Genomic DNA, 25,507 nt, shown 5'->3' on the forward strand with positions numbered 1-25,507 from the left:
TGTCTTACAGCACTGACCTTGTTGAAGATGATGGACATGAGGAAGAAGTTGAGCAGGAACGTCTCGGAGGCACTGCTGCAGTCGAACTCAAAGAAGACGATGGTGAAGATGAGCGTGAGGAACTGGTAGCTGGGATCGCAGAAGGAGGCACGAAGAAGCTTCATCCCAGCAACTGTCATCAACAAGACATCACAGCTGGAGCGAGACACAGACGCCTGAGACACTCAGGTGACGAGGCAGAAAACAGCCAAACACAGCAAACACATGCCAGCTTCTGCTAACACCAGCGGTAAAATGTCAGTTGAGGAGACCAGATATAGACATTATGAATTAACATTAATACTTAATTAACAAAGCAGCACTTATTGATGAATTTTTATTCATTTTGGAATAAAATGTTTAACGTTATTACTAAAACATGTCATACACTTATAAGAGTACCAATAGCTAATGGTAATTTAAGTGTGCGAAGTAGTCAAAATGACAACATATACCAAAATCAACCATTCTGAAAACGTAGCCCTATATACATTTCTGGAGAGTGCCAAATATGCCATAGAGGTACGTTTTATTGCAGTTTTTGTTTTCGCAAAACCACCTAAGGTTACTGTGTATGCTTTTTCTGATCTCAAATTTCTCTAGCGAGTGCCATCCGTGCCTGCTGTTCTCATGTAAATCCACCAGAGGCTGCTGTCGACTGACTGACTGACTAACTGACCAACCAACCGATAACCCTACCCACTCCCTTCCCTAAACCCAACTAATAGTGTTTTTAAAAGTATAGATTGACCAGTCCAGCGCCCACCCACTTCCTCAAACCCAACCGACTGTGTTTTGAAAAGCAATCCAGAAAAAGAAAAGCCCCTTGATTTTTACCACGTTGTCAGCTTTTACCACATTCTCACTCTGTTATTCACTTGTTAATCTTATTTATTGGCTTTTGTTTTGTCTAACCCATTTTCTGGAAACGTTCTTCACCAGACTTCAACCCCGTCATCGCAGTTAACTCCTCTCTGTATCTTAGGTCTGCCGACGTACAAGGTGAGCTATTGAGGCAAACTGGTAACAGCGGAAAAAACGTCCATACGGAGGTAAGTGGTCAGCGCAAAAAGTAACAGAAGCCATCGGCGGCATCATAACACTTCGTAGCGTTCATTTTAAAGATGAAATGCTTCTGGCTACATAATTTTTGATCTCCAGAAATGTGTATAGGGCTACGTTTTTAGAATGAGCCTGCATGTTGGCCAAAATGCCTATTATTTTTTACAATAATGAATAAACAAAATAATATAAATCTGATATGAAATTTGTTAACATTTTAAGAATGTAACTTTATTTCAAGAGTTCACACTTAGATATTGTTTGACAACTGTTAGCAGGTTTGGCATGCTGTCCCGGGAGAGAACCCTGAGCTCGGAGATAGGTGAGCCCAGGGCTCCCGCCTGGTCCATAGAGCATATGCGGGGAGTACGAGATCAGGTGGTTCTCGAGAGCTCCCCGTGGTAAGAGGTAGAAAGGAGGAGGAGATGGGGTGGATGGGGGGTTTCTTCGAAAAACGAAGATAAGAGAGTAGTTCTAGCTAGGCTACTTATAGTGAGTTGGGGTTAATCTGATTGGCTAACTAGTGAATGTAGATGAGTGGCCAGCTGCAGTCAATCATATCACGTGCTCCTCTCGAAATTAGTTTGAAAACTTCACTAATTGTATTCTGTAAAGAACAGATGAAATTTCTTCCAAATTAAAAAAAAAATAAAAGAAAAACAAAATGATTCCGTTTTTAGATGTTTATATTCATCTTTTGCCAACACAATACCATTTTTTTATTATTTCAAAACAAATGAAAACATTTGTTATTTTGGCAACTTTTCTTTTTCAGAAAAAACAAAGGAAAACTTTTAATGACAATATGTTTATTTTAAATTTAGAAAACAATATTATCCAACCTTTATGGAATAAAATTAATATAAACATTTTAATTAAACCCATACTTAATGAATGCAGTATTCATGCAGTTTCTCAGAGAAACTGAGAACTTTCAAGTGGCCTCTTAATTTTTTTTCTACAGTATATGCTGTCAAAAGATTAACAACAAAATATAGACGATGCTAATATATTTATAGCCTGCTAGGGTAGGGCTTTTCGATTCCTAAAGCAGAATTTAATCTAAAACTGAGATAAAATTAAACCCTTCATGTCATGCATCTGTTAAATTTTATGTATTCAAAGTGGAGACCTAAACTTTCTGTATTAATCAGCTATTTATAATTATATCGTCTATTATATGGATAATAGAGTATGGCATAACATAACCAGCTCTTAGGAATTAGTGAATCACAGAACCAACTGAATCTGTTTGCAGAAATGTATCTGATCATTATTAGTCAATCAATTGTGATCATTACATGCAAAGAGAGTCCAATTATAAATTAATTTTAAACTGAAAATATTTTAATTGGAAACTGAAAATAGGAACCGATTTTTATTCTATGCTTAATTTAAGTTTGGGTGGTTTCAACATAATACTAGTGGCGCATAGCACAACATTTATTTTAAAATGTAAATTACAGGACTGCCAGAAACCTTCAACAAGAATAAGTTGAATGATACTTACTGTATTCCTAGTTTCTTCCGATGGCTAAGGGCGAAGCCATCATTTGTAAGTGCACTGAGGATTATGGCTGGATAGACAATGTACTTCTCAAAAGTCAGCAGCCCCACATAAAGACGCTCGAACCACATCAAGTGAGCGTCCTCTGAAATCACAACAATTAGATTTCAATTAAATGCTATAGAGCTGTCTATTTATCAAAGAGTTTATGTATTAAAAAACTTTTACTATATTTCAGCAATGATGCATTAAATTGATCAAATGTGACAGTAAATACATTTATAATGTTTCAAAAACACTTCAAAACAATGTTCTTCTTTTAAACTGTCTATTCATCAAGGAATCATGAAAAACTTTCATTTTTGTCCAACAAAAACTGTTTTCAACAATGACAAGTGAGCGTCTTCTATTAAAGGTGACGTAGAATAAAAATCTGTATATACAGACACAGCTGAATAATACTGTAGTAGTTCAGTACATGGCAATGACAGACCATGAGCCTCAAACACCATTGTTTCCTTGTTCTCATGTATACAGTATACTGTGAGTGAAGAAATCCTGGTGAAAACAGACTGTCAGAACAAAACCCTGTCTGTGATGTTGTGCATAAGATCATTAACATGCAATGTTTCCCAGTGAGATTATAACAATTATGTTTAGACAAAATGAGACTGGCATTATAGAGCTCTCAGTTAATGCAACCAGGCATGGAATACCTCATCTCATCACAGCTGGTTGTCATCAGAATGCAAAATTTGGAAAAAGATGGATTATAGATTTATTAAAGACCCCGAAGAGGCATAAGGTCTGTTTAACTTTTGTGTAATGTATCTGTTTGCTGCATATTTGTGTAATGAGACAGCAGACATGTGTACTGTATGTTTTTAATGAGGCAACAGACACATGTAAACTTTATTATAAGTGTTTAATGCACATTTATGCTTGGTGTCATATCACATAGCTCTTACCAATTTATTCTGGTTTGAAAAGTTTGCAATAAGCTTCATAATCCTCATCTGAATACGCAAAGGTTGATATTAATTGATAAAGGTTGATATTAGTGCACATGTCTGCGTTGTCATGCACATTACACCCACAATATAACTATATAATATAACAAACTCTAAAAAAAAATGTCAATGCTTTTTGTTGGATATAATTTTAATTTTGCCTATATTACATCCACAATACATAACTCAGGAGCTGTTATAGACAGTTAACTCACTCAATCCTAACTTTAGTTGAAACGATTGTCATTCGACAAGGCATCTATTAATTTTTTTCAAATATTTTTGACAGCTGAAGTATGATTCAGGCATATATTTGTTATTAGCCACACAATGTAAGTTTCGTTTTTTTTTTTTTGTTTTATCAGTTTAAATGTTTAGCAGTTTAATAGTGACTTAAGTAATATTTAAAAGGTTAATACTTTGCATCTCAATGTCGGGACAGATCCACACACCACTGCTAGATGGCGCCACTAACTCTGTTTGTTCTCTTGTGTCCACAGAATATAACTTTCCCTGTAATTTAGTCGACTCTTTATTCCAATGTGATAAATAAACTACTAGTCAGTCAACAATTCGAACTGTAAAAATATTAATTACAGTTAAATTGAGTAGCCTAATATACTTTAACATTCCACCCAGAAAAAAAATCATATATCGCTAATAAGAGTTTATCACTTTCACTCTCCCTTTCCTTCAGCTTAGTCCCTGCTTTTAATAGTTTTAATGAATTATAAAATATATTTTTAGAAATTTGTAATATCATCTAAACTTTCACTTTCAGGTATTAAATTTGAGGTACTAGGCTGTAGCACTGAATTAATGTAGACATAAGGACAGATGACTTGCAGAGAATAATAACAAATGTGCGTCCTGCAGCTGTAATTATAAAATACATAGATCACACGTGGTCGTGACATGCAAATGTGAGCGAGCACAGCCGCACACACATTCAAAGCGATTTCATAATCTTACATATTGTCAGCGGCTTCGTCACATTATAGGACTTCACAATATCATTATGGTTTATACACAGTAGCCCAGGTAGGTTTACAATTACACCCCCCCTGCCCCCCCTTAAAAAAAACTTTGGATTTATGCAAATTACAGGGGTAACCCCACTGAGCTCGGAAAATACAGAAAGCGATATTTATGCGGAAGAATCACATCCCTGATGATTGTTTTGCTTATTGTTTTTCCCAGAGTGCATCACGCTGTGTGAGCATCCAAGACAGCATGAGAGCAGAGCTAATTAATATTCACAACCCTTCCAAATAAGGTCAAATCAGACTGCTCTAACGCCAATTTCTTGGATTGTACATAGGTAAAAAAACAATTCTGTAGATTTTTTTGTGTATACCTAAGCCATATAGCTTCGATATAGATATCAGAGAATCCTTTAAACAAGTATTAATGCATTCTATGACACCTTTAAAACATAGCATGATATTATTACTCATGTTAATGTATGATAAATACACATATGAAGAAAACTGACCTCTGGGTTCAAACTGTGAATACTCTTTACTCTTCAGCACAGGATGAGAGATCCACAACCAGGGGTGATGTTTTCGTAACTGAGGGATCAGATAGTGGGTCACGAAGCCCACAGTGGCTGCTACTGCATACAACACTATGGACACAAATGGCTGTATGGGACAAAACAGAATGTTAGTGGAACTGAATACTGCCAGCTGTGTTGAATATAGGTAGGTATCATGTAGATATTGTTTCTCTATGATAACTCTGATTTGATTTAGATTTTGAAGAGGATGTGTGTAAGAAATGTAACAAGTAAGAGAAACTCACTCTTAGAGACAGGAAAACCGTACTGGCAGTAATTGCAAAGGTCAAAACTGAGGCCAGACTGCAAACAACCAGATCTGACAGTAAAATCTCTTTCTGTAACAACAGAATACATTGACTTTAAGACGTAATTAAGAATGGAATGCATTACATTAATCAGAAGAAACAGTAAATACATCTATTTCTCGCTTAACATTTAAATTTCAGATAAATGCTTTTTATTTCAGCTGTCCGGTACATATTAGTTTTAAGAAATTAGTACTTTAATTTAATAGCCACAATTTAATCGTTTAAATTGATGAAGTTGACAATAAAAATATTTTCAATAATATAACAAATGTATAATTCAAGTAAATTCTCTTATTTTGAACCATTTATTCATCAGGAAAATCCTGAAAATGTCTGATAGTTTCCATAACAAACTATTTTCAACCATCATACTAAAAAATGCTTCTTAAGTCTGAATTGAATTCATTAAATCTGAATGATTTCTGAAGAACCATGTGATGTCAAAAATCATGTGACACTACTGAAAATACAACTTTTGATCTTAACTAAGTTAAATTATAAACAGAGTTTATTTTAATTTGTTATAATATTTTACAATATTAATGTTTCATTGATTTTTTAATCAAATAAATGCAGCCTCAAACTTTTTTTTTGGAAAAATACCAAATAAATCTGATCTCTCTGACAAAAGCTCGGACAAAATAAAAAATAGTGTATCTGAATATCCACTAATTAAATGAAAGGCACCCACCACCGAGCCTCTTAGTTTCTCTGGAAGAGGGTCTGTGTTTTCAGCTGATTCCTCCTCTTCTTCTTCACCATGGCCAAGTGAAGGCATCAGCTTGGACTTAATCAATGAGCTGAGACAAAAACAATGTGCTTACAAACAGTGTTCGGTTCTGAGCATTGGTGTGAATTTTCTTCTAGTGCTTAAAGCTACTGTATGACAGATGTTCAAAAATAAATGATCCATGAAAAGTGCACAATGTTCTTACAATAACACTGATGGATCACTGCTTTGCCGGCTAAGATGATAGGAGACGACCACTAGCAGAGCACAGAAGCCAGAGAAAAGAGCTGGAATGTGCTGTTCATCCCAAGGCTCCTGCACACAAGATATCAAATATTACCATTACACATCTAAAAGTTGAAGTCAGAATTATTAGCCCCCTTTGAATTTTTTTCTTCTTTTTTAAATATTTCCCAAATGATGTTTAACAGAGCAAGGAAAGTTTCACAGTATGTCTGATAATATTTTTTCTTCTGGAAAAAGTCTTACTTGTTTTATTTCAGCTAGAATAAAAGCAGTTTTAAATTTTTTTAAAACCATTTTAAGCTCAAAATTATTAGCCCCTTTAAGCTATATATTTTTTTGATAGTCTACAGAACAAACCATCGTCATACAATAACTTGCCTACTTAACCTAATTAACCTAGTTAAGCCTTTAAATGTCACTTTAAGCTGTTTAAGTGTCTTGAAAAATATCTAGTCAATTATTATTTACTGTCATCATGGCAAAGATAAAATAAATCAGTTATTAGAGAGTTATTAAAACTATTATGTTTAGAAATGTGTTGAAAAAAATCTCTCCGTTAAACAGAAATTGGGGGGTTCAGGGGGTCTAATAATTCTGACCTCAACTGGATGTTGTGTTGCATTAAGACATTATGTTTTAAATCATTATTTCTTAAATCTCCACTTTAGTATTCACTGTACATAATCCAAACTTCAAAGATTTATTGATATGTGACCATGGACCACAACAGTGTCTTTTTTTTTTATTGAGATTTTTACTTAATCTGAAAGTAATAAGAAATAAATAGTCATTCCATTGATGTATGGTTTGTTAAGACAGGCCAATGTTTCTATTTCAATACATCTGTTTGGAAATCTGGAATTTGAGGATTTCAAAAAATGTTAAAATACTGAGAAAATTGCCTTTAACATTGTGAAAATAAAGTTCTTATTAATGCTTATTACAAAAAATGAGTTTTGATATTTATGGTTGGAATTTTACTAAATATGAAACATTGGCAAAAATATACTCATCAAACACGAGTGGTGTTGTGCTTCAGGGTCACAAATCTCTATTCTGAAGTTTCTTTTATTATATATACAACATTTTATTCCACAAACAATTGTGAATTTTTTTTCTTGCATTTTGCAATATTTCCTTAATCATGGAGTGATAAAAACAAATTCCCATTAAATAATGCCTCATTTGCATATTTTAACATTTCACAAAACTTGTAGTAAAAAATTTTACAATTCTTAATGTAATTAAATAGGAAAGTATGGTGCTAAATATTAGTTTACTGTGGTCATATGCAGTGTCTTGCTTTTAAATATAGTGCTGAGCATAATTGAGTACACCCCATTTAAAAAACGAGACAGATATATTTTTTAAAATAATATTTTAGTCTCTAAACATATTTAGAAATTGAAAGATAATACAATTAAATCCAAGCAAAATAATGCAAAAAAAAAAAAAAGACAAACTACAAAATGTCAACAAAATTTTTCAATTTGTTTTGCTTCTCTTGATTTTTACAATTTTTTAAATTTGTATTTAATATTTTTCTATAACATATCAATTTGGGTGTACTAGTTTTTGGACCGTTATCGTTATTTTTTTTAGATTAGCTCCAGATTTGGCTTCAGTACTGACTAATCTAATGTATATGTGCAAATATAATATTGTGTAGCTTCCTATTAAATATATGAATTAAGTCCCTATTATGGGTTTTTGAAAATGACCTTCCATGCAGTGTGTAACACACCTCTAAGTGAAGTGAAATATCCAGGCTTAAATCTGAAAGTGTGCTGTGTCTAAAACTATTGATTAATCTATAAAAGAGTCAACTCAGAGTGGTTCAAATGAATCGTCTTGGTAACGAATCTTTAGCCGTGTTGGTGTGACGTTGATACGGAACTCAAGCTCCACCTATTTGTTGCACACGCAGATAATTGAAAATTGAAACCCCCCGCCCCCAAACACTGTAGAAAGAAAAAGAAGACAAACACTGTAGCAGATCATCGTAAAATCATGTCCCGAAGATGTTGGAGTTTTCCAGGGTTAAATAACAAAACGGGAGGGTGGTGGGAGATGGATCTGAAATATGGGAGACTGTTGGCAGGTATGATATACTCTGCACTCTGACTACTTCAAAACTGTTGAGAAGCCGTGGTGGGCATTTCTCTCTGTCTCACACTGAACGCAGTCGACCAATCGCAATAGACTGTGTCATCGGACCAATCAGCGCAGATCAGCATCACGATAAGGAGGGGTTTGGGAACAAATGAATCGCTGAACGAATCATATGAAAGTCGTTGGGATAATTAGGTAAAAATAAATGCACATTATAAGACAATGAAGGTTTTTTTTGACCTTGCATGCACATCAGCCTGTCACCCCCAAAACCAAAATATAACCTTTTTTAATGCATAATAGGGGCTCTTTAAAAGATAGATTTGTGAGGGGTGTACTTGTATATGCTGAGTAAGGTATATGCTGAGCACTGTATATAAAGTATAATTTAATATTCTACTTTAGATCTGCTCGTTTTCTTTGGATATACTGCATTTTAGTCCAGTACATTAGATGCATGTTGTTATTAAAAATGCATTTCCCATTCCCAACAGATCTTACCTTCAACGCTCCAAGACAAAATCCATAGAGTAAAGATAGTGCTGTAAGACTGCGCACTATGCAGTAAACCGCAGACGGGAGCCCAGTTGCAGCTAAGCAGAAAACAAAAACATTAGTTTCATTCAAAATGTACTAATATTTTCTTTTTGAGAGGATAAAATTCAATAAGAATTTAACATGGACACAAACCTGTACCTCCAAAAAAGTGCATATCAATTTGTTCTAAAAAATATATAACAAAGGTGTTGATTTGAGGAAAGAGACCAAGAAGAAAGGTTACTGGAAAGCAGTATGTAAACCCTGAAAAGATCAGATAAACATCACATTATTGTCACATTTGCAAAAAAAAAAAAATACATCTTGTTGTTTTAAAGTGGCCCTTTATGCTTTTTTGGGTCTAATATTTGGTGTAATTTGTAATATACAGCTAAAACAAATGAACATTTTATTCAAAAAGCATACATAATGATGAAAAATCCAGATAAGTGCTAATAACTTTAAGTAGTCTCTTATTTTATTCCACACTTGTAGCTGTTCTACGAAGTTTCACAGTGTAATCTGACCAATCAGAACACAGTAGGCTCAGAAAGGAGGGGTGTAGAGAGATTGAATCCTTGAATGAACTGTTTCAGATCATTTCAGTAGCAAAACATGATCATATTGAAATGAACTGTGTGTTATGACAAAATCTTTTTGAACTTTGATAGATGTTAACCAACTGAGACCAAGAAAACAAAATTAGGAACCATTGAAATAGCATATTAGGGGCACTTTAAATCCAAGTTTAAAACACCTACCGACTAAAATGTCTTGCGTGTATTGTAGGGCATCTGATGTTACTATTGTTATGCCATAGAAAGTGGACACCGGGAGGTCTGGGGTCCTCAACACTATCTCCAAAATCCAAATAAGGCCACAGAAGATACAGAAATATGCAGCACGACTGTAGATGACAATTTGATTATGGCCCTGAAAGAGAAAGAAACACATTTGTATTTATTAATCCACAATAATGACATCAAACTGCTGTGAATGCTTCTGTAGGAAACTCACATGAACAGGTGAAGCTGCATCTGGCTGAACACTCTATAAAACATAAGAGGCTTTAGCTGGCAGCTTAGCAGTAGATTCATTTTCAGCAAAGATTGGCTATAAAGTGAAGAACTCTGTACCTTCAGCAAGGAATATTGGCAGCTAGCAATGACCAGGCAGAACTGAAAGACCCAGATGTCTTTAAAGCAGCCCTCATTCAGAAGCACAAACCCCAGAAAAGCCACCAAGAATGCTAAAAATACGGCCACCATGTTTTCAGTCATATCCGTGTTCCTGCAAATACATTATGCATCTTTATGTTTCTGTTTCGATTTAAAAAGGGTTTTTTTTTATAATTTAGTCTGATGCAGTTTATGAATTATAAAGAAAGAGAGACAGAGAGGTTCAAATAAAAAAGACGAATAGATAAAAGTGTATTAGATTTATATTAAAGGAACAGTCCACATATTTATTAATCAATTCAGGTAATCTTCGGGTCTGGCAGGAGCTCTTTTAACATAGCTTAGCATAGATCATTGAATCAGATTAGACCATTAGCATCTAGTTTCAATAATATTTCTATTTAAAGCTTGACTCTTCTGTAGTTACATCATGTACTAAAGTTGACGGAAAATGAAAAATTGCAATTTTCTAGGCAGCTATGGTCAGGAACTATATTCTCATTCTCGAATCAAGTAGAATAAACTTTGCTGTCGTACCATGGCTGAAGCAGGCACAATGCAACCATGGCACTATTGGTTTTGAATTACTTTCAAAGAATACAAAAAATTTGTTCATTGTATCTCCCCAAAATTACTTCACCTTATTAAAACCGCAAAGATGTATAACCATGTATCTGATTCTCTTCCGTACTGTTAAGGGCCTTTCTATTGTGGATAAAAAATTGAATAACAATTATATTAGGAAAATCCTAACGTCAAATAAAAGTGTTCTCCTAATAGCAATGGTTAAATGGAAACAAGCATACCCTTCATTTATTTTTTCCCGAAAAATCTGATCCGATAAAATAGAATACATAATTCCTAATAAAGTAAAAGAAACTCATTTTAAAATATTACATAGATATTATCCATGCAATGATTTTATTAGTAAGTTGAAGGAAGGTTTTTCACCCTTTTGTTGTTTTTGTCAAATGCAGCTAAAAAAAATTCTTCATTTATTTTTCAGTTGCAGTTACACAAAACGGTTTTGGTCCCACGTTGCCTTATTACTTTTTGAAGAGTATTATTAATTTATCAATTTTCTCTCAATTAACTCTCTAATCTTTCTAATCTGATTCAATGATTTTACTAACTAAGCTAAGCTAAAAGTGCTTCCATCAGTCCCGGAGATCAGCTCAATGTATAAAATAAAATGGTTTACACTTAACTAAAGGAATTGTATTTTATTTAATAAAAAATATAAATAAAAAAATAAATAAATAAATAAATAAAAAAAAAAAAAAAAAAATATATATATATATATATATATATATATATATATATATATATATATATATATATATATATATATATATATAATTTCTTTTTTTTATAAAAGGAAAATATAGAAATTAGATTAGAAAGTGATAGTGTTAGAAGATTGGAGTATTTTTATAGACATAGAACATTGTTGAAAATACTGTATATATTAGAAACAAAATAATTAGTAATAGAACAGTTAATAAAATGGTTTACACTTAACTAAAGGAATTGTATTTTATTTAATAAAAAATATAAATAAATAAAAAATTAATTAATTAATTAATAAAAAAAAAAAAAAATATATATATATATATATATATATATATATATATATATATATATATATATATATATATATATAAATTCTTTTTTTTTATAAAAGGGAAAATATAGAAATTAGATTAGAAAGTGATAGTGTTAGAAGATTGGATTATTTTTATAAACATAGAACATTGTTGAAAATACTGTATATATTAGAAACAAAATAATTAGTAATAGAACAGTTGGCAAAAAAAAAAAAAAACATTAATCTTTAGATGATTCTTGACAATGACTTAAACTCAAATTCAATAAAACAATAAAATCAATCAAAATCAACTAAACTAAAGCCTCATCATGAAACTCACCTGTCTAATAGTGCCATCAAGGTTAATCGATCGTACAATATGTTCACCCATTTCCCAGGGAAAACCTTTAATTTGTAATATAATTTCCTTGAGGGTTTCTCCTGGGTTGATGTTTCGGACGAATCATCTAAAGAATCTTCCTCCTGTGCATGAGACATATTTAAACTCTTTAATGGTGAATTATAATTTCTGACAGTTTTTTTTTCAAGATATGCATTTTAGCAGACACAACAATTCCACTATGTTGTTTTGTCTGTTGTGTTGTGTTCAGAGCCAGCTTAATGTGTGGGAAGAGGGAATGTACACCTGGAAGATTTCCGGATGGGTTCTCCTGGGCCGGAGTCGGCGAGTTGGCAGGATTCGGCGCTGAAACGGGCATTCAGAAGGCCCTCCCGCCAACCCGTCCTGGCACTCAGAGTTTGAGGATGTGGAGAGCAGATCGCTAATGGAGAGATGGTAACATAATAGCTGTTTTTGTATTTAAAGTGCCTCCTATTATGCTTTTCAGGATATTGATTTAACACTGGATATAAACTCTTTCTGTTTGTGAATGATAAAGATCTGCAACAATTCTAAGATCAATCCAAAGGTCAATATGTATAGTTGAAGTTATTATCTCTTAAAAGAAAGAACAGATTCCATAAAATAGTTGTCTGTTATTTCAATTTTCCTAAGTTTGTAGCTTAATGTGCTCAATGCCAGTATGCGGTCTTCACTGGCTGCTCTGACTGTCAAACATTGTTTTTGAAGCCTGGAAGAGTTGTCAACATCTTGAGAAGATGCTGTTTCCTGTGTTGTTGAAGCAAATGCATTTTGCAGGCGCTTTCAAAGGATGAGGACTCTGACTTGAATTGATGTAGTAAATCTGACACCATCATTACTGATCATTACTGAAAAATAGGTGAATCTGCAATGTATATTATGAGTAATTGAAAGTGTTTTTGGCCTTGGATGGATGCCAACCAATTGTATGAAGACTTTAGAACAGCACGATATACTTTATTTTGATTAAACATGAAAAGGATAGTTAACCCAAAAATAAAAATGTAACTCACAATTTACTCAATCTCAAGTAGTTCTAAACCTTTATGAGTTTCTTTTATTCTGTTGTTCACAAAAGAAAATATTTTGAAGAATACTGGTAACCGGTCCCCACTTATTTCCACAATAAAAAAAGTGGTTACTGGTTTTCAAGATTCTTCAGAATATTTTCTTTTGTGTTTAACAGAAGCAAGAAACTATCATAGGTCTGAAAAAAGTGAGAGGGAGCAAATGATGACAGATTTTTTTTTTTTTTTTATGGGAGGGAAGGTGATACCTTTAATTGATGTGGTTGTAAAAGAGAGATATAGAGAAGATACTGTACCATATGTTGCCAGTGATGAGCTCGGCACCAAGGGGTAAGTTTAGAGCTCTTTCATTGTACAGTTTCCGAGGTCTCTCTCCTGTAAATATTCTACATGTTAAAAGCCCAGCTCCACATGCACCAACACCAGATATACAGTAGTCAACATTTGAAGTGGATTATCACCTTTCATCAAGGTTCTTCTAAAACTATTGAACAACACCCATTCTTGTCCTAGGGCAGTTTTAAAAAAAATGTTTGATTCACATCGAATGTTGACTACTGTACATAAAATTGCACATAATGCAATTAATAATATAGTTTTTTATATACTCACTGTGAACAGTGTGAAAAGTGTAAGCTTCCTCTTTGGATGTCGCCTCTGGTCTACAGATGACCTGAAGCATAGAGCTTTCCGATTGAGATGTTTGTGAGGGCAGAGAGTCATAATCCGGGTCTCTGTCTTTATCCGTCTGTGGACTGTGGGTCACAGAGAAAATTAACCCTAAAATGTATACCTTTGAGTTCAGACGTCTGTTAGTAAAAACATACTATAAACAAAAGTCTAATTCATTCATTCATTCATTTTCTTTTTGGCTTAGTCCCTTTATTAATCAGGGGTCACCCCATCGGAATGAACCACCAATTATAATTTACTGTAAAGTGTCATTCTAATTGAAAGCAAACATGGACAGTTTTTCACACCTTCTCACCTCCTGTATATACTGCTTGCTTTAAATCGACTGTATAAAGTGCTGCAACACATAAATAAACATGACTTGGCTTTATTTGACTGGATTGTTACAATTGCGAGCTCATGAAAACACCCACATTGCAATTATCAGATGTTTTTGAACAGCTGTTGTCTCATCGCTGTCATTTTAGTTATTTGTTTATATTGGTATTGAGATTTTTGATACTGGATGTCAACTTAGTGTATACCACTGCTCATGTATTTCAAACTAATATTTCTTTCTAAATTAAAAAAGAAAAGACTTTTCCGTCTGTATAACTTTTACAGTTGCCGGATGGGAAACCCAGGCACATTATTGATACGTACACCAATATACATTTCAGGAGATCGCGAAATACGTCCCAGGAGGTACATTTTTTGCAGTTTTTGTTTTCTCAAATCCACCAGAGACCGCTGTGTATGCTTTTTCAGATCTCAAATTTCTCTCGCGAGTGCCAATCGCATCTGCTGTTCTCGCATATATCCACCAGAGGCTGCTGTTGACTGACTGACTGACTGACTGACTGACTGACTGACCGACTGACCGACTGACCCCTCATACCCCCTTCCCTAAACCCAACTGACAGTATTTTCAAAAGCACCGATTGATCCGATCACCCCCTTCTCTAAACCCAACCGACAGTGTTTTCAAAAGCAATCAAGAAAAAGAAAACCCCTCGCCTGATTTTTACAATGTGTTCAGATCTTACCACGTTCTCACGTTTTATTTACTTGTTTATTTTACTTTTTGCCTTTTGTTTCACCTGCTTTTCTGGAACCGTTCTTCGCCAGACTTGAACCTCGTTGTTGCGGTCAACTCTTCTCTGCATCTCAAGTCCACCAATGTACATGGCGAGCTACTGGGCAAATTGGTAACACACTGAGGTAAGCTGGCTACACTGAGGTAAGCAGTGAGCTGGTAGAGCGAAAAGAAACCGAAGCCATCAATGGCATCATCCTGCCCTGTAGCATTCCTTTTAAAGATGAAATGTAACGTAACTCTGGCTACATATTTCGCGCTCTCCAGAAATGTATAAGGGGGTACGTTTTCACATCGAACCTGTGTTGCAGATGACACAGTACATACCTTTCTGGAGACACAATGGGAATACGAGTCTCTGGAATGGTTTTCATTGTATCTGTAGCCAGACTGTTTGGGGGATTCAGACGCTCATGTTGTCCTGTGGATTCTGACACATCAGAGTCCTTCTCTGTCATCATGCTTTGTTCTGGAAGGAGTTAAATTATAAATTTTATCAAGGATACATAATAATAGCACACACTAAGGATGCACCAACATAAGAAATCTGTCCAACGGCTGAACAAGGTCAACAAATATACTGGACAACTGATTTTATTTCGAAACCTTAAAGGGATAGACCTTCTGTTGAACACAAAAGATACTTTTGGGTTGTTGGAAATGAATAGCCATTGACATCCACAGTAGGAAACAATATCAATGGTTGCTGATTTCCAAAATTCTTCCAAATATCAGGTTTGGAATAAGTGGAAGGTAAGTAAATTATGACCCAAGTCTGGACAGAAAAACCACTTAAGCTTCACATGTTACCTTTACGTGTGGAACACATGGTTTTGTAACATTTTTTGTGAAAGAAAATATGGTCATGTGATCATATAGTTTTTATATAAGGGTGCAAAGGAACATTCATTCATTTTCTTTTCGGCTTAGTCCCTTTATTAATCTGGGGTCGCCACAGCAGAATGAACTGCCAACTTATCCGGCATATGTTTTACACAGCGGATGCCCTTCCAGCTGCAACCCATCGCTGGGAAACATCCATACATACTCATTTACACACATACACAATGGACAATTTAGCCTACCCAATTTACTGATACCACAAACCACTCTGGATTTGTGGGGGAAACCAGAGCACCCGGAGGAAACCCACGCGAACACGGGGAAAACATGCAAACTCCACACAGAAATACCAAACGGACACAGCAGAGGCTCGAACCAGCGACCTTCTTGCTGTGAGGTGAACGTGCTAGCCACTGCGCCACCACGCAGCCCACAAAGGAACATATGAATCTAAAATCATTTATAATTTACAATTCTGATGTCCTATTTTGGTTATAGTGGAATACACTGTGGACATCTTGAATTCCCTTCATCAAAATCTTTCCTGAAGTGTACATCTGTTCTGTGCAATGTGTTACATAGACATCATCAAAACCCTCATAGTGAGCAGCACATATCTGAAGTTGATCAAAATAATTTGAAATGACAAGATTTCATATATCGGGCTGATATTTATCTTATCGGGCCAATAACCATAGCATTAAAAAGAATTTCTGTGCCAGTGCCAATATTTCACTCACCATTTCTCTCTTCAGTCTCTTCCTCAGCCTCATTTCCTCCTCCAAATCTGATGCTGTTGATCGACTCCAGCAAAGACACAAACTCAACAAAGTTAGACTCATTGGGTATTTGTCCCTCCTTGGCTTCAAGGTCTGACTTGGAGGATGTCATCGTACCAAGCTTATCTTTCGCTTTGTAGCTAATAAGAACAGCATCTCGTCCACTATCAATACTGAGTCCCCTCGCATGTGTCCTTCCGCTCTGAGTGCATCTCAAGTACGCTGACGGAATTTGCAAGAATCCGTCAGCATCCAACTTCAGCTCTGGTGGGTCACTTTCATCAGGATGGGAGTTCACATCAATGCCCGAAGAGCTGTTGTTGGTCATGAGGGGGCTCATGTTGGGCATCTCTTGCTCATTGCTCTCTATTTCTTTACATTCTTGAGCAGAGTCGGAACTGATGGGCTCTTTGGCGAGAAGACTGTCTTGATGCTCAGACTTCTCCTGAACTGAGTTGTCTCCTCCGACCGGCGTGTCTTCTTTCTTATCGTCTTCTGCAGTGGGTTCCTCTGCTTCGTGAGGGGAGTCAAAAGTAATGACAGGAATTTTGACAGGACAGTCTGGATCTCCCTGGTGGGACTGGGCTGACTGTAAGATGCTCTGTTTGACAGACTCCTCCAGCTCGGCTGCGGTCTGTGGGTCACAGCTCATTGTGATGATGATCTTCACCGTATCGCTCTCATCTAGGTTGACCGAGGGACTCGAGTTGTCAACCAGCACCACTGCGATTTCATCCGAGCAGTAATTTTCCTCGGGTCTATCTCCATCTTCTGCGATTTCTAGAGAGGTATTGTTGTTGTTGGGGTCGGTTGGGGGTTTGTCGTCTTCGTTGGTAGGTGTAGGTGGTAGATCTTCCTCAGCTTTGTCTCTGTGGGCTGAAGGAATCTGCTCTCCCTGAAGGAGAGGAGCAGACTGGTCAGTGTTGGGACTGAACACATCGTCGTCTGGGGTGAGTTGCTCCTCCGCCTCTGGTCTAGATCGGTCATTACAGATGACATCACTCTGACCTGGAAATGACAATATAATGCTTGTTTAAACTGATGGACACATGGGTTGCAAATATGCAAAATGCTAACTATATGATGTTAACCAATACTGCTTACACAAAGACTTGCAGTGCTATTTCACTATACATTATTCATTCACTTTCCTTTGGCTTAGTCTCTATTTCAGAGATCGCCATAGAGGAATCAACCGCCAACTATTCCAGCATATTTTTTACATAGCAGATGTCCTTCCAGTCGCAACCCAGAAATGTAAGCTTCAGCAAAGGAAGAGATTCTTCATAATTATCAATTCAGCCAATAATGATCAAGCGAGTTATATAAATGAGCAATCTAAACAATTTCCTTCACTGATCATAGTTGACGTAACCGAAGGTCCCTCCATCCTCCCCACCACCAGGTTGAGCCCCGTTCTCGCTGGGGGTTTGCTTTGCCCTGCCTTGTATCTTCAGGCAGTATTTGCCAGCTCTTCACGAGACCTGCATAATCAACGGGGCTTAGGCCAAAGGACTATACGCAAAGGAGAGTAACTGATATTGCAATGTTTTATGCATTCTCAATAAATGTTATAAAGTTTTTCCACCTCTCAAGTCTTTGTGGTAGAACTGAGAAACACCCATACACACTCATACACCATGGACAATTTAGTTTATTCAATCCACCTATGGCGCATGTCTTTGGACTGTGGGGGAAACCAGGGCAATTGGAGGAAACCCACGCCAACATGGGGAGAACAAGCAAACTCCAAACAGAAATGCCAACTGGCCCAGCCGGGACTTGAACCAGCAACCTTTTTGCTCTGAGGTGACAGCGCTAACCACTGAGCCACCGTGCTGCCCTTTAACCGTGCATTCACACAGGGCTTCAGCGTCAAACGCTTGACGGTGGGCATGTCTGAAGTTGAGGCTGACGCGATCATCATAGCAGCGTCAGCTAATGAAGTAAGCCTGCAATCGGCTACTGTCTGAGCTGGGGTATTTTCATAAAGCGATCTGATTGGCTGACGCTTCCGTTGGTGCTTAAAAAGTTGAGAAATTCCCAACTTCTGCAGCAAGCAACACCACTAAAGCAGAGCAGATGGACCCACAATTCAGTTCGGGAACGATTGACATCAACCATTCAAAGTGAATGGGAAGCATTGACACTGACACCCCGTGCGATTGGGGCGTAAATAAATTCTTGCAGCCTTTTTTTGCTGTTGAATCTTTAGTCATCTCAACGTTCATCAGTCAAACTGACTAAAAATAATAAGTTAAACTTTTTAAATTCAATTTTTGTATCGGATTACCTGATAAAACAATGACTTTTTGTCAAACCATTTTAATGTATATTTTAAATTACATTAAACAACAAATGCATATGCATACTGTATATACATGACAAACATGTTTTGACTGTAACAAATTATTCTGAAAATTATAAATAGATTAATCAACATCAAATATAAAATATATGTAATTATAATTATATAAACTATAATTTTAGGAATTTATTAAGATAAATAACAAATGCAGTATATTAGATGATTAGTTTTGTTTGCATTAACTGTTGGCACAGTGCTTTAGCGCAGGAAATTAAACTGATCAGTGCTAACCAACATTTCACAAGAAATTCACAGTTTTATGTACATTATAATGTATTAAATAAAAAGCAATACATCACATAAAAAGCACACTTCAGTTTCATTCAATTAAAAACAACAACAAAAAAATCTTTTTGATGCAGCCAGAGATCATCACAATGCAAGTGTAAAGCTGTGTTTGGCCTTTCTGTCTTGACAGCTCTTTTTGAGGGGTCCTGGCAGGATGTCACACTCAGTGTGATGTCTAACTGAAGCAAGATAGAAAGCAGTCAAGTTATTCCTCAGTTCATATGCTAGGCTCAGTGGCAGAGACTTACAGTGATGTATCTGCACAGCATGTTCCCAGCATTGTGAGGATCTCTTGCACTGCAGTGAAACCAGGCCAGTGCTAAAATTAAAGCTGCTGCTATACATACCCTCTGTGTTTTTCAGCTCCTCAGATTTTGGACATTCCTTCACAAGTTTTGGAAAGCGGGTTAACAAAAATAACACATTATTTGAAATGCATTAATACATTATAACATAACAGGATTGCAAGGATTGTGAAATGCTAATATGCTTTCAATATTTTGTTATTATACTAACAACCAAACCAAATGACAGAATAATAATGGAATCAACTATATAACAGAATCACAATAAATCAAATGTAATGCTGTTCACCTAATCAATGTTTGATGGGCACTATTGTATAATAATAAATAATTAAATATAAAGTATGCTATATATCTATCTGGATACAGGACATACATTTTTGACTTGACATGAAGCTTACTATTTACTATTGTACGTACTTGAATGGAATGGAATTAAAATAGTCAGTTAAATTCTTACTAAATATGGTTTAAATTAATTTTAATTTTAATTACTAATTACTATTACTTTAATTACTAACATTTATTTTTAATCATTCCAATGGAGTCCAGAAATATTGACAAAAACAAAACAGATTTTATAAAAACTTATTTGGTAAAAAAATGAATTGGAAAAATAATTATAAAACCAAAAAATAAGGAAAACTAAACACATTTCATTGTGTCCTACTGTAAGTAAAACATAATATTCTTTACAAATAAAAGTAAATATACTCACTCCAATCAATCCAGGGTCTGTTTCAGTTTGTTTTACTGTGACTTGTATTACTGGACTTGGTCTGTTTTTGGTCAAAACTGATGTGGCAACACTGTCAGGAACTGTGCTGCTCTTCCTGTAGATAAAACAACATTAGCTTGACAAATAATTCATTCAAACTATTTCTACCAGTTTAGAAGCTTTATAGACAGGAATACATATTTTGTTTTAGTTGACAAACATAACATAGCCTTTCGAATAATTTGAGAAATGATATTGAAATCAATAAAGGGCACATCCAAATTGGGACCTTACCTTAGAGATGGAAGACAGGAATCAGATGCGTTGCTTTTCTTGTCTACACCTTTGCTGATGTCAGGCACACTATTCTGGGCTACAATGTCGCCCTTATCGAACATCACATGGAGGCGATAATTTATCATCTTAATGACAATGAAGAAAAGTGTCACTGATGTGCAGTAGATGCTGAGGGTGGTAGTGGTGGGTGGAAGAGCCTGAGGAAGAAAGAGAAAACACATCAGAACCACAATGTAAAATACATTCTGTCAAATGTATGGCAAAAACAAATGGCAGCTGTGGTTGCCAGAACTTTACCATTAAAAATACGGTAGAAAAGGTCAAATAATTTTCAAAATGTTGCTGTATTTCATTTATTTATAGTATTATACATCAGTGTATTGAAGTACAAACACTACACTGTAAAACCCATCAGTAAACATTATCAAATGAAATTAGAGTAATTCTGCTCATTTGAAGAGAGTTTTGAACTCAGTGTTGAAGGTAATGAGTTAATTAAATACCTTATTACTTCAACTTAAAAGGAGTAAGTTCACAGTACTAGTATAGATTCGTTTTTTAACTCAAATGGTTTGTAGCAATCGGTTTTCTCAAACGGTTTGAGTTGCCTTAACTTATTGGGGTTCACAGTGCTCAGTTGGTTTGAGTTCTCTTCATTTATTGGGTTTTTACTGTGCTCAAACTGCTTCGTTTACTCAAATGGATTAAGTTCACAGTACTCAATTGATTTAGTTTTTGAACTTTTGCAACCGTTTGTTGAAAGTTTGTTGCAATCAGTTTCCTCAAATGGTTTGAGTTACCTTAACTTTTTGGGTTTTACAGTGTACACATGCATACGTTTGTTACACAGACAAAAACATAACCATTAGCAGGTTGTGATGAGTAAGTCTTATGATAAACTGATCACAAAACAGCTTTTATCACAAGGAGAGAAACATAAAATTACAGAAGGAGCTCAGAGTCGTCATTCCCACAACAACTAAACACCATAATGTTATTTATAACATAAAATTAAATTAGTGCAATTAAAATTATTCATAAAAATCGGATGTAACATAAAAACTCTGAAGTACATAACTGATGAGAACACTTAAAATGTATGTTTTTTTTTATTTTGTATATATTAAGGAAACTTACTGCCTGGATTTTTACTGTAGCATTTTTACAGTTTTTACCTTGGTCATTTTTGCAGTACATTACATCTTTTAAATGCACACTTAAAAATAAAGGTTGCAAATGAGGGTTTTGCAATATAACTATTTCTACAAAGAAACTTTCAGTTTATTAAAGGAACATTGGCTATTAGGAACCTTTTTGTGTATGGAATGAAATGGTTCCATGGATGTTAAAGCTTCCTAATAAAGCCATTGATGCTGAAACAAAAATAAAATTTATTTTTAAAGGTTTAGACAGATAAATACACACACATCCCATTTAGTATTTTTGGTTTTGTATGATTCAATTTTATTTTTACAAATAATAATAATCTACTATTTTTATTATTATTGTTATTATGATTATATTAATAATGACCACGAGCAAAAGCCATAATGTTGTTACTGTGATTGCTTTCCAGTGCTTTGACACAGCCTGTCATGCGTTCATCACCTGTACAGGAGCCTATGCAGAAGAAAAATGCGACAGTGCCTACTACTAAGAGCATAAACACCCAAATTGATGCATTATACATTAATGTTAACTATTCCGTTTTTTCGTAGACATTTCGTGCAAGGTTTCAACCCATTAAATGCTTCACACACGCAGAGAGCAGTATTATCTGGCGGCCTGCGACATTGTATCACTCACCAAATGAAGAGATAATGGAAGCATGAGCAAAAACATCCATAAATACAGGTGACACGAATTGTTGAATTTATTCTGGTCTGGATCATGATACCATCCGCCAGTCAGTGAAGCCCAGACTCCTTGGCGTAGCGTCTGCACAACTTGAGAGCCCATATTTGCAAAAAATGGTCGCTACAAATATCTCATGCTGCAAGCTGCGAATCCGCACCGCTGCCGTCCTCGACTCGCTGCCCCTGCGCGCGATTACATATTTACACCAGCTGGCTCTACATCTTCCCTCGAAAGCGTTTACTTTTCTTTTTCATCGTCCACGCCTCGGCTCCCTGTTTCCCGACATAAAATCATTGGTTTAGTGCGGCGAAAGGCGGCCAGCAGCAGCATCCTCATGAGCGGAGAGGAGGGAGGGAGGACCGGACTGATTCGCGGTGATGCTCCGCTCCGCTGCTCACTGAGTCACGCGCGCCCCCGCCCTGCGCTCTGGACAATCTGCTCAAATACACAAACGGGACAGCAGGAACTTACCAATTCAATCAGCATCTTCATAGCACTTTTTTTAATTGATAAAAAAATTAATAAAGAAATAAATATAAAGAACAGATAACCAGATCCATAACCAGGTCTTTTTTATGAATGGTGTGTTGCATTTTCGATAGGGTTTATAACCCCATTGGTGCCCTCCCCATCAGAAATAAAAAGGGGAAATAGGTATAATGAAAATCCACGAAGAAATAAGGTAATCAAGTATTTATGGAGCCAATTTAATTCACATGAAACATGACATCCATTCTAAAGCACTCCTAACACTGAAAAATGGTTCATCGCAAACTATTCATTCATTCATTCATTCATTCATTCTTTTCGGTTTAGTCCCATCAGGCGTCGCCACAGCGTAATGAATCACCAACCTATCCAGTTTTACACAGCAGATGCCCTTCCAGCTGCCAACCTAACACTGTGAAACACCCATACACTCTTGCATTCACACTCATACACTACGGAGCTTATTCAATTTACTTGTATAACATGTCTTTGGACTGTGAGGTAAACCGGAGCGCCCAGAGGAAACACGCGAACACTAGGAAAACATGCAAACTCCATACAGAAATGCCACCTGAGCCAGCTGGGGCTTGAACCAGCGTCCTTTTTTGCTGTGAGGCAATCGTGCTACCCACTGCTTCACATGACGCCTCAAACTATTTATATAAGCTGAATTTAGGCAAGGCAGGGCAAGTTTATTCATATAGCACATTTCATTCACAGTGGAAATTCAAAGTGGTTTACATAAACAGGAATAAAAGAGACAAGTATAGAAAAATAAAAACAAATGATGTAAAAACAGATAAAAATTGAATAAAATGTGTTAAAACAGCTTATAAAAGAATGCAAAAGAAAAGAAAAACATGATAGCACATGCAGTGCTCATTCAGTAAAGGCACAGCTAAACAGGTGTGTTTTAAGTCTGGATTTGAATGTACCTAACGTTGGAGCACATCTGATCATTTTTGGAGGCTGATTCTAGCGGCAGGGGGCGTAGTAGCTGAAGGTCGATTCACCTTGCTTTGACTGAACTCTTGGAATTTCTAGTTTTTATGATCCTCAAGATCTGAGTGATCTATTAGGTTTATATTCATGAGCATATCCGTAATGTATTAAGGTCCTAGGCCATTTAGTAATTTATAGACAAGAAGTAATACTTTAAATCTATTCTGAATGTAACTGGGAGCCAGTGTAAAGACCTGAGGACAGGTGTGATGTGCTCTGATTATCTGGTTCTGGTCAGAATTCTGGCAGCAGCATTCTGGATGGGCTGCAACTGTCTGTCTTTATGGGAAGGCCAGTGAGGAGGCCATTACAGTAATCCACCCTGCTGCTGATGAAAGCATGAACAAGTTTCCTCACTGGACACAAAGCATCTAATTCTTGCAATGTTTCTGAGATGATAGTATGCAGATTTAGTAACTGCTTTGACATGATAAACAAATTAAGTTCAACATTATTAAATTTAATTTGTTTGTTTAAATCAACTTAACCTTAAAACAACTTAATAAATCCAATGAATATTTTTTGTCAGTGAAGTTACTTGCACTATCAATTTCCCTGCATGCAATAAACATTTTGACCAATTCTTATACAATTTATCCAGTTTGTCTTAGAGAAAAGGTCATTTTCTCCATATCAGATATCTTACAAACACCATCCCCTATATGTTTGCATCGCTTCATTTGATTTGCAAAATTATATATTATAATGTTATTATTATTCTAATGTTGCTTTTTATATTTAAATATTATTTAAAAATGAACTATTCATATTGTTTTCATTAAATGATTAGCAGGCGACATGGTATCACAGTGGTTAGCACTGTCACCTCAAAGCAAGAAAGGTCGCGGGTTCGAGTTCCCGCTGGGTCACTTGGCATTTCTATATGGAGTTAGCATGTTCTCCCCAAGTTTGGATGGATTTCCTCCGGGTGCTCCAGTTTCCCCCACAGTCCAAGGACATGCAGTATAGATGAATTAAATAAACTAAATTGGCCATAGTGTATGAGTGTGAATGAGTGTGTATGTTTCCCAGTACTGGTGTGCAGCTGGATGGGAATCCACTGTGTAAAGCGTATGCTGGATAAGTTGGAGGTTCATTCCAGTGTGGCAACTCCTAATGAATAGAGGGACTAAACTGAAAAAAAAATAAGGAATGAAAATGTAAACCTGATATAAATGTACACGTTTTATGGTTATTATTATTATTGTATTGTTAAAATATGATAATAATATAGGCTCGCTACTTTTATGTTGTTGTAGGCCAGACTTAAAATTATGGCTCACCCAAAAATGAAAATTTACTTACTATTTACTCACCCTCAAATGGTTCCAAACATTTATGAGTTTCTTTCTTCTCTTGAATGCTCATGAAGGTATTTTAAAGAAAGCTGAAAACCTTAACCATTGACTTCCATAGTAGGACAAACAAATTCTATTAAAGTCAGTGGTTACAGGTTTCCAGCTTTCTTCAAAATATCTTCTTTTGTGTTTAACAAAAAGAAA

General features: G+C 35.7%; 1 protein-coding gene across 1 annotated transcript in view; it reads right to left on the reverse strand.

Moving 5' to 3' along the window:
- The window catches only part of pcnx2 (pecanex 2), a 48,187-nt gene extending 25,305 nt beyond the window's left edge, over window positions 1-22,882 (reverse strand). The window contains exons 1-21 of the mRNA XM_056471281.1: window positions 22,464-22,882; window positions 20,655-20,854; window positions 20,361-20,475; window positions 19,685-19,721; window positions 16,643-17,689; window positions 15,387-15,528; window positions 13,904-14,046; window positions 13,588-13,666; window positions 12,528-12,663; window positions 12,222-12,364; window positions 10,252-10,405; window positions 10,133-10,165; window positions 9,877-10,048; window positions 9,269-9,379; window positions 9,080-9,171; window positions 6,426-6,535; window positions 6,182-6,290; window positions 5,425-5,517; window positions 5,114-5,264; window positions 2,612-2,753; window positions 18-195 (exon numbers count right to left, since the gene is read on the reverse strand). Of these exons, the coding sequence (XP_056327256.1) occupies window positions 18-195; window positions 2,612-2,753; window positions 5,114-5,264; window positions 5,425-5,517; window positions 6,182-6,290; window positions 6,426-6,535; window positions 9,080-9,171; window positions 9,269-9,379; window positions 9,877-10,048; window positions 10,133-10,165; window positions 10,252-10,405; window positions 12,222-12,364; window positions 12,528-12,663; window positions 13,588-13,666; window positions 13,904-14,046; window positions 15,387-15,528; window positions 16,643-17,689; window positions 19,685-19,721; window positions 20,361-20,475; window positions 20,655-20,854; window positions 22,464-22,616 (3,540 nt within the window). The 5' untranslated portion in view covers window positions 22,617-22,882. The remainder of the gene's footprint in view (window positions 1-17; window positions 196-2,611; window positions 2,754-5,113; window positions 5,265-5,424; window positions 5,518-6,181; window positions 6,291-6,425; window positions 6,536-9,079; window positions 9,172-9,268; window positions 9,380-9,876; window positions 10,049-10,132; window positions 10,166-10,251; window positions 10,406-12,221; window positions 12,365-12,527; window positions 12,664-13,587; window positions 13,667-13,903; window positions 14,047-15,386; window positions 15,529-16,642; window positions 17,690-19,684; window positions 19,722-20,360; window positions 20,476-20,654; window positions 20,855-22,463) is intronic.
- Window positions 22,883-25,507: the final 2,625 nt, after the last annotated feature.

The sequence above is a fragment of the Danio aesculapii genome, chromosome 13 (assembly GCF_903798145.1).
Source record: "Danio aesculapii chromosome 13, fDanAes4.1, whole genome shotgun sequence".
Lineage (NCBI taxonomy): Eukaryota > Metazoa > Chordata > Actinopteri > Cypriniformes > Danionidae > Danio > Danio aesculapii.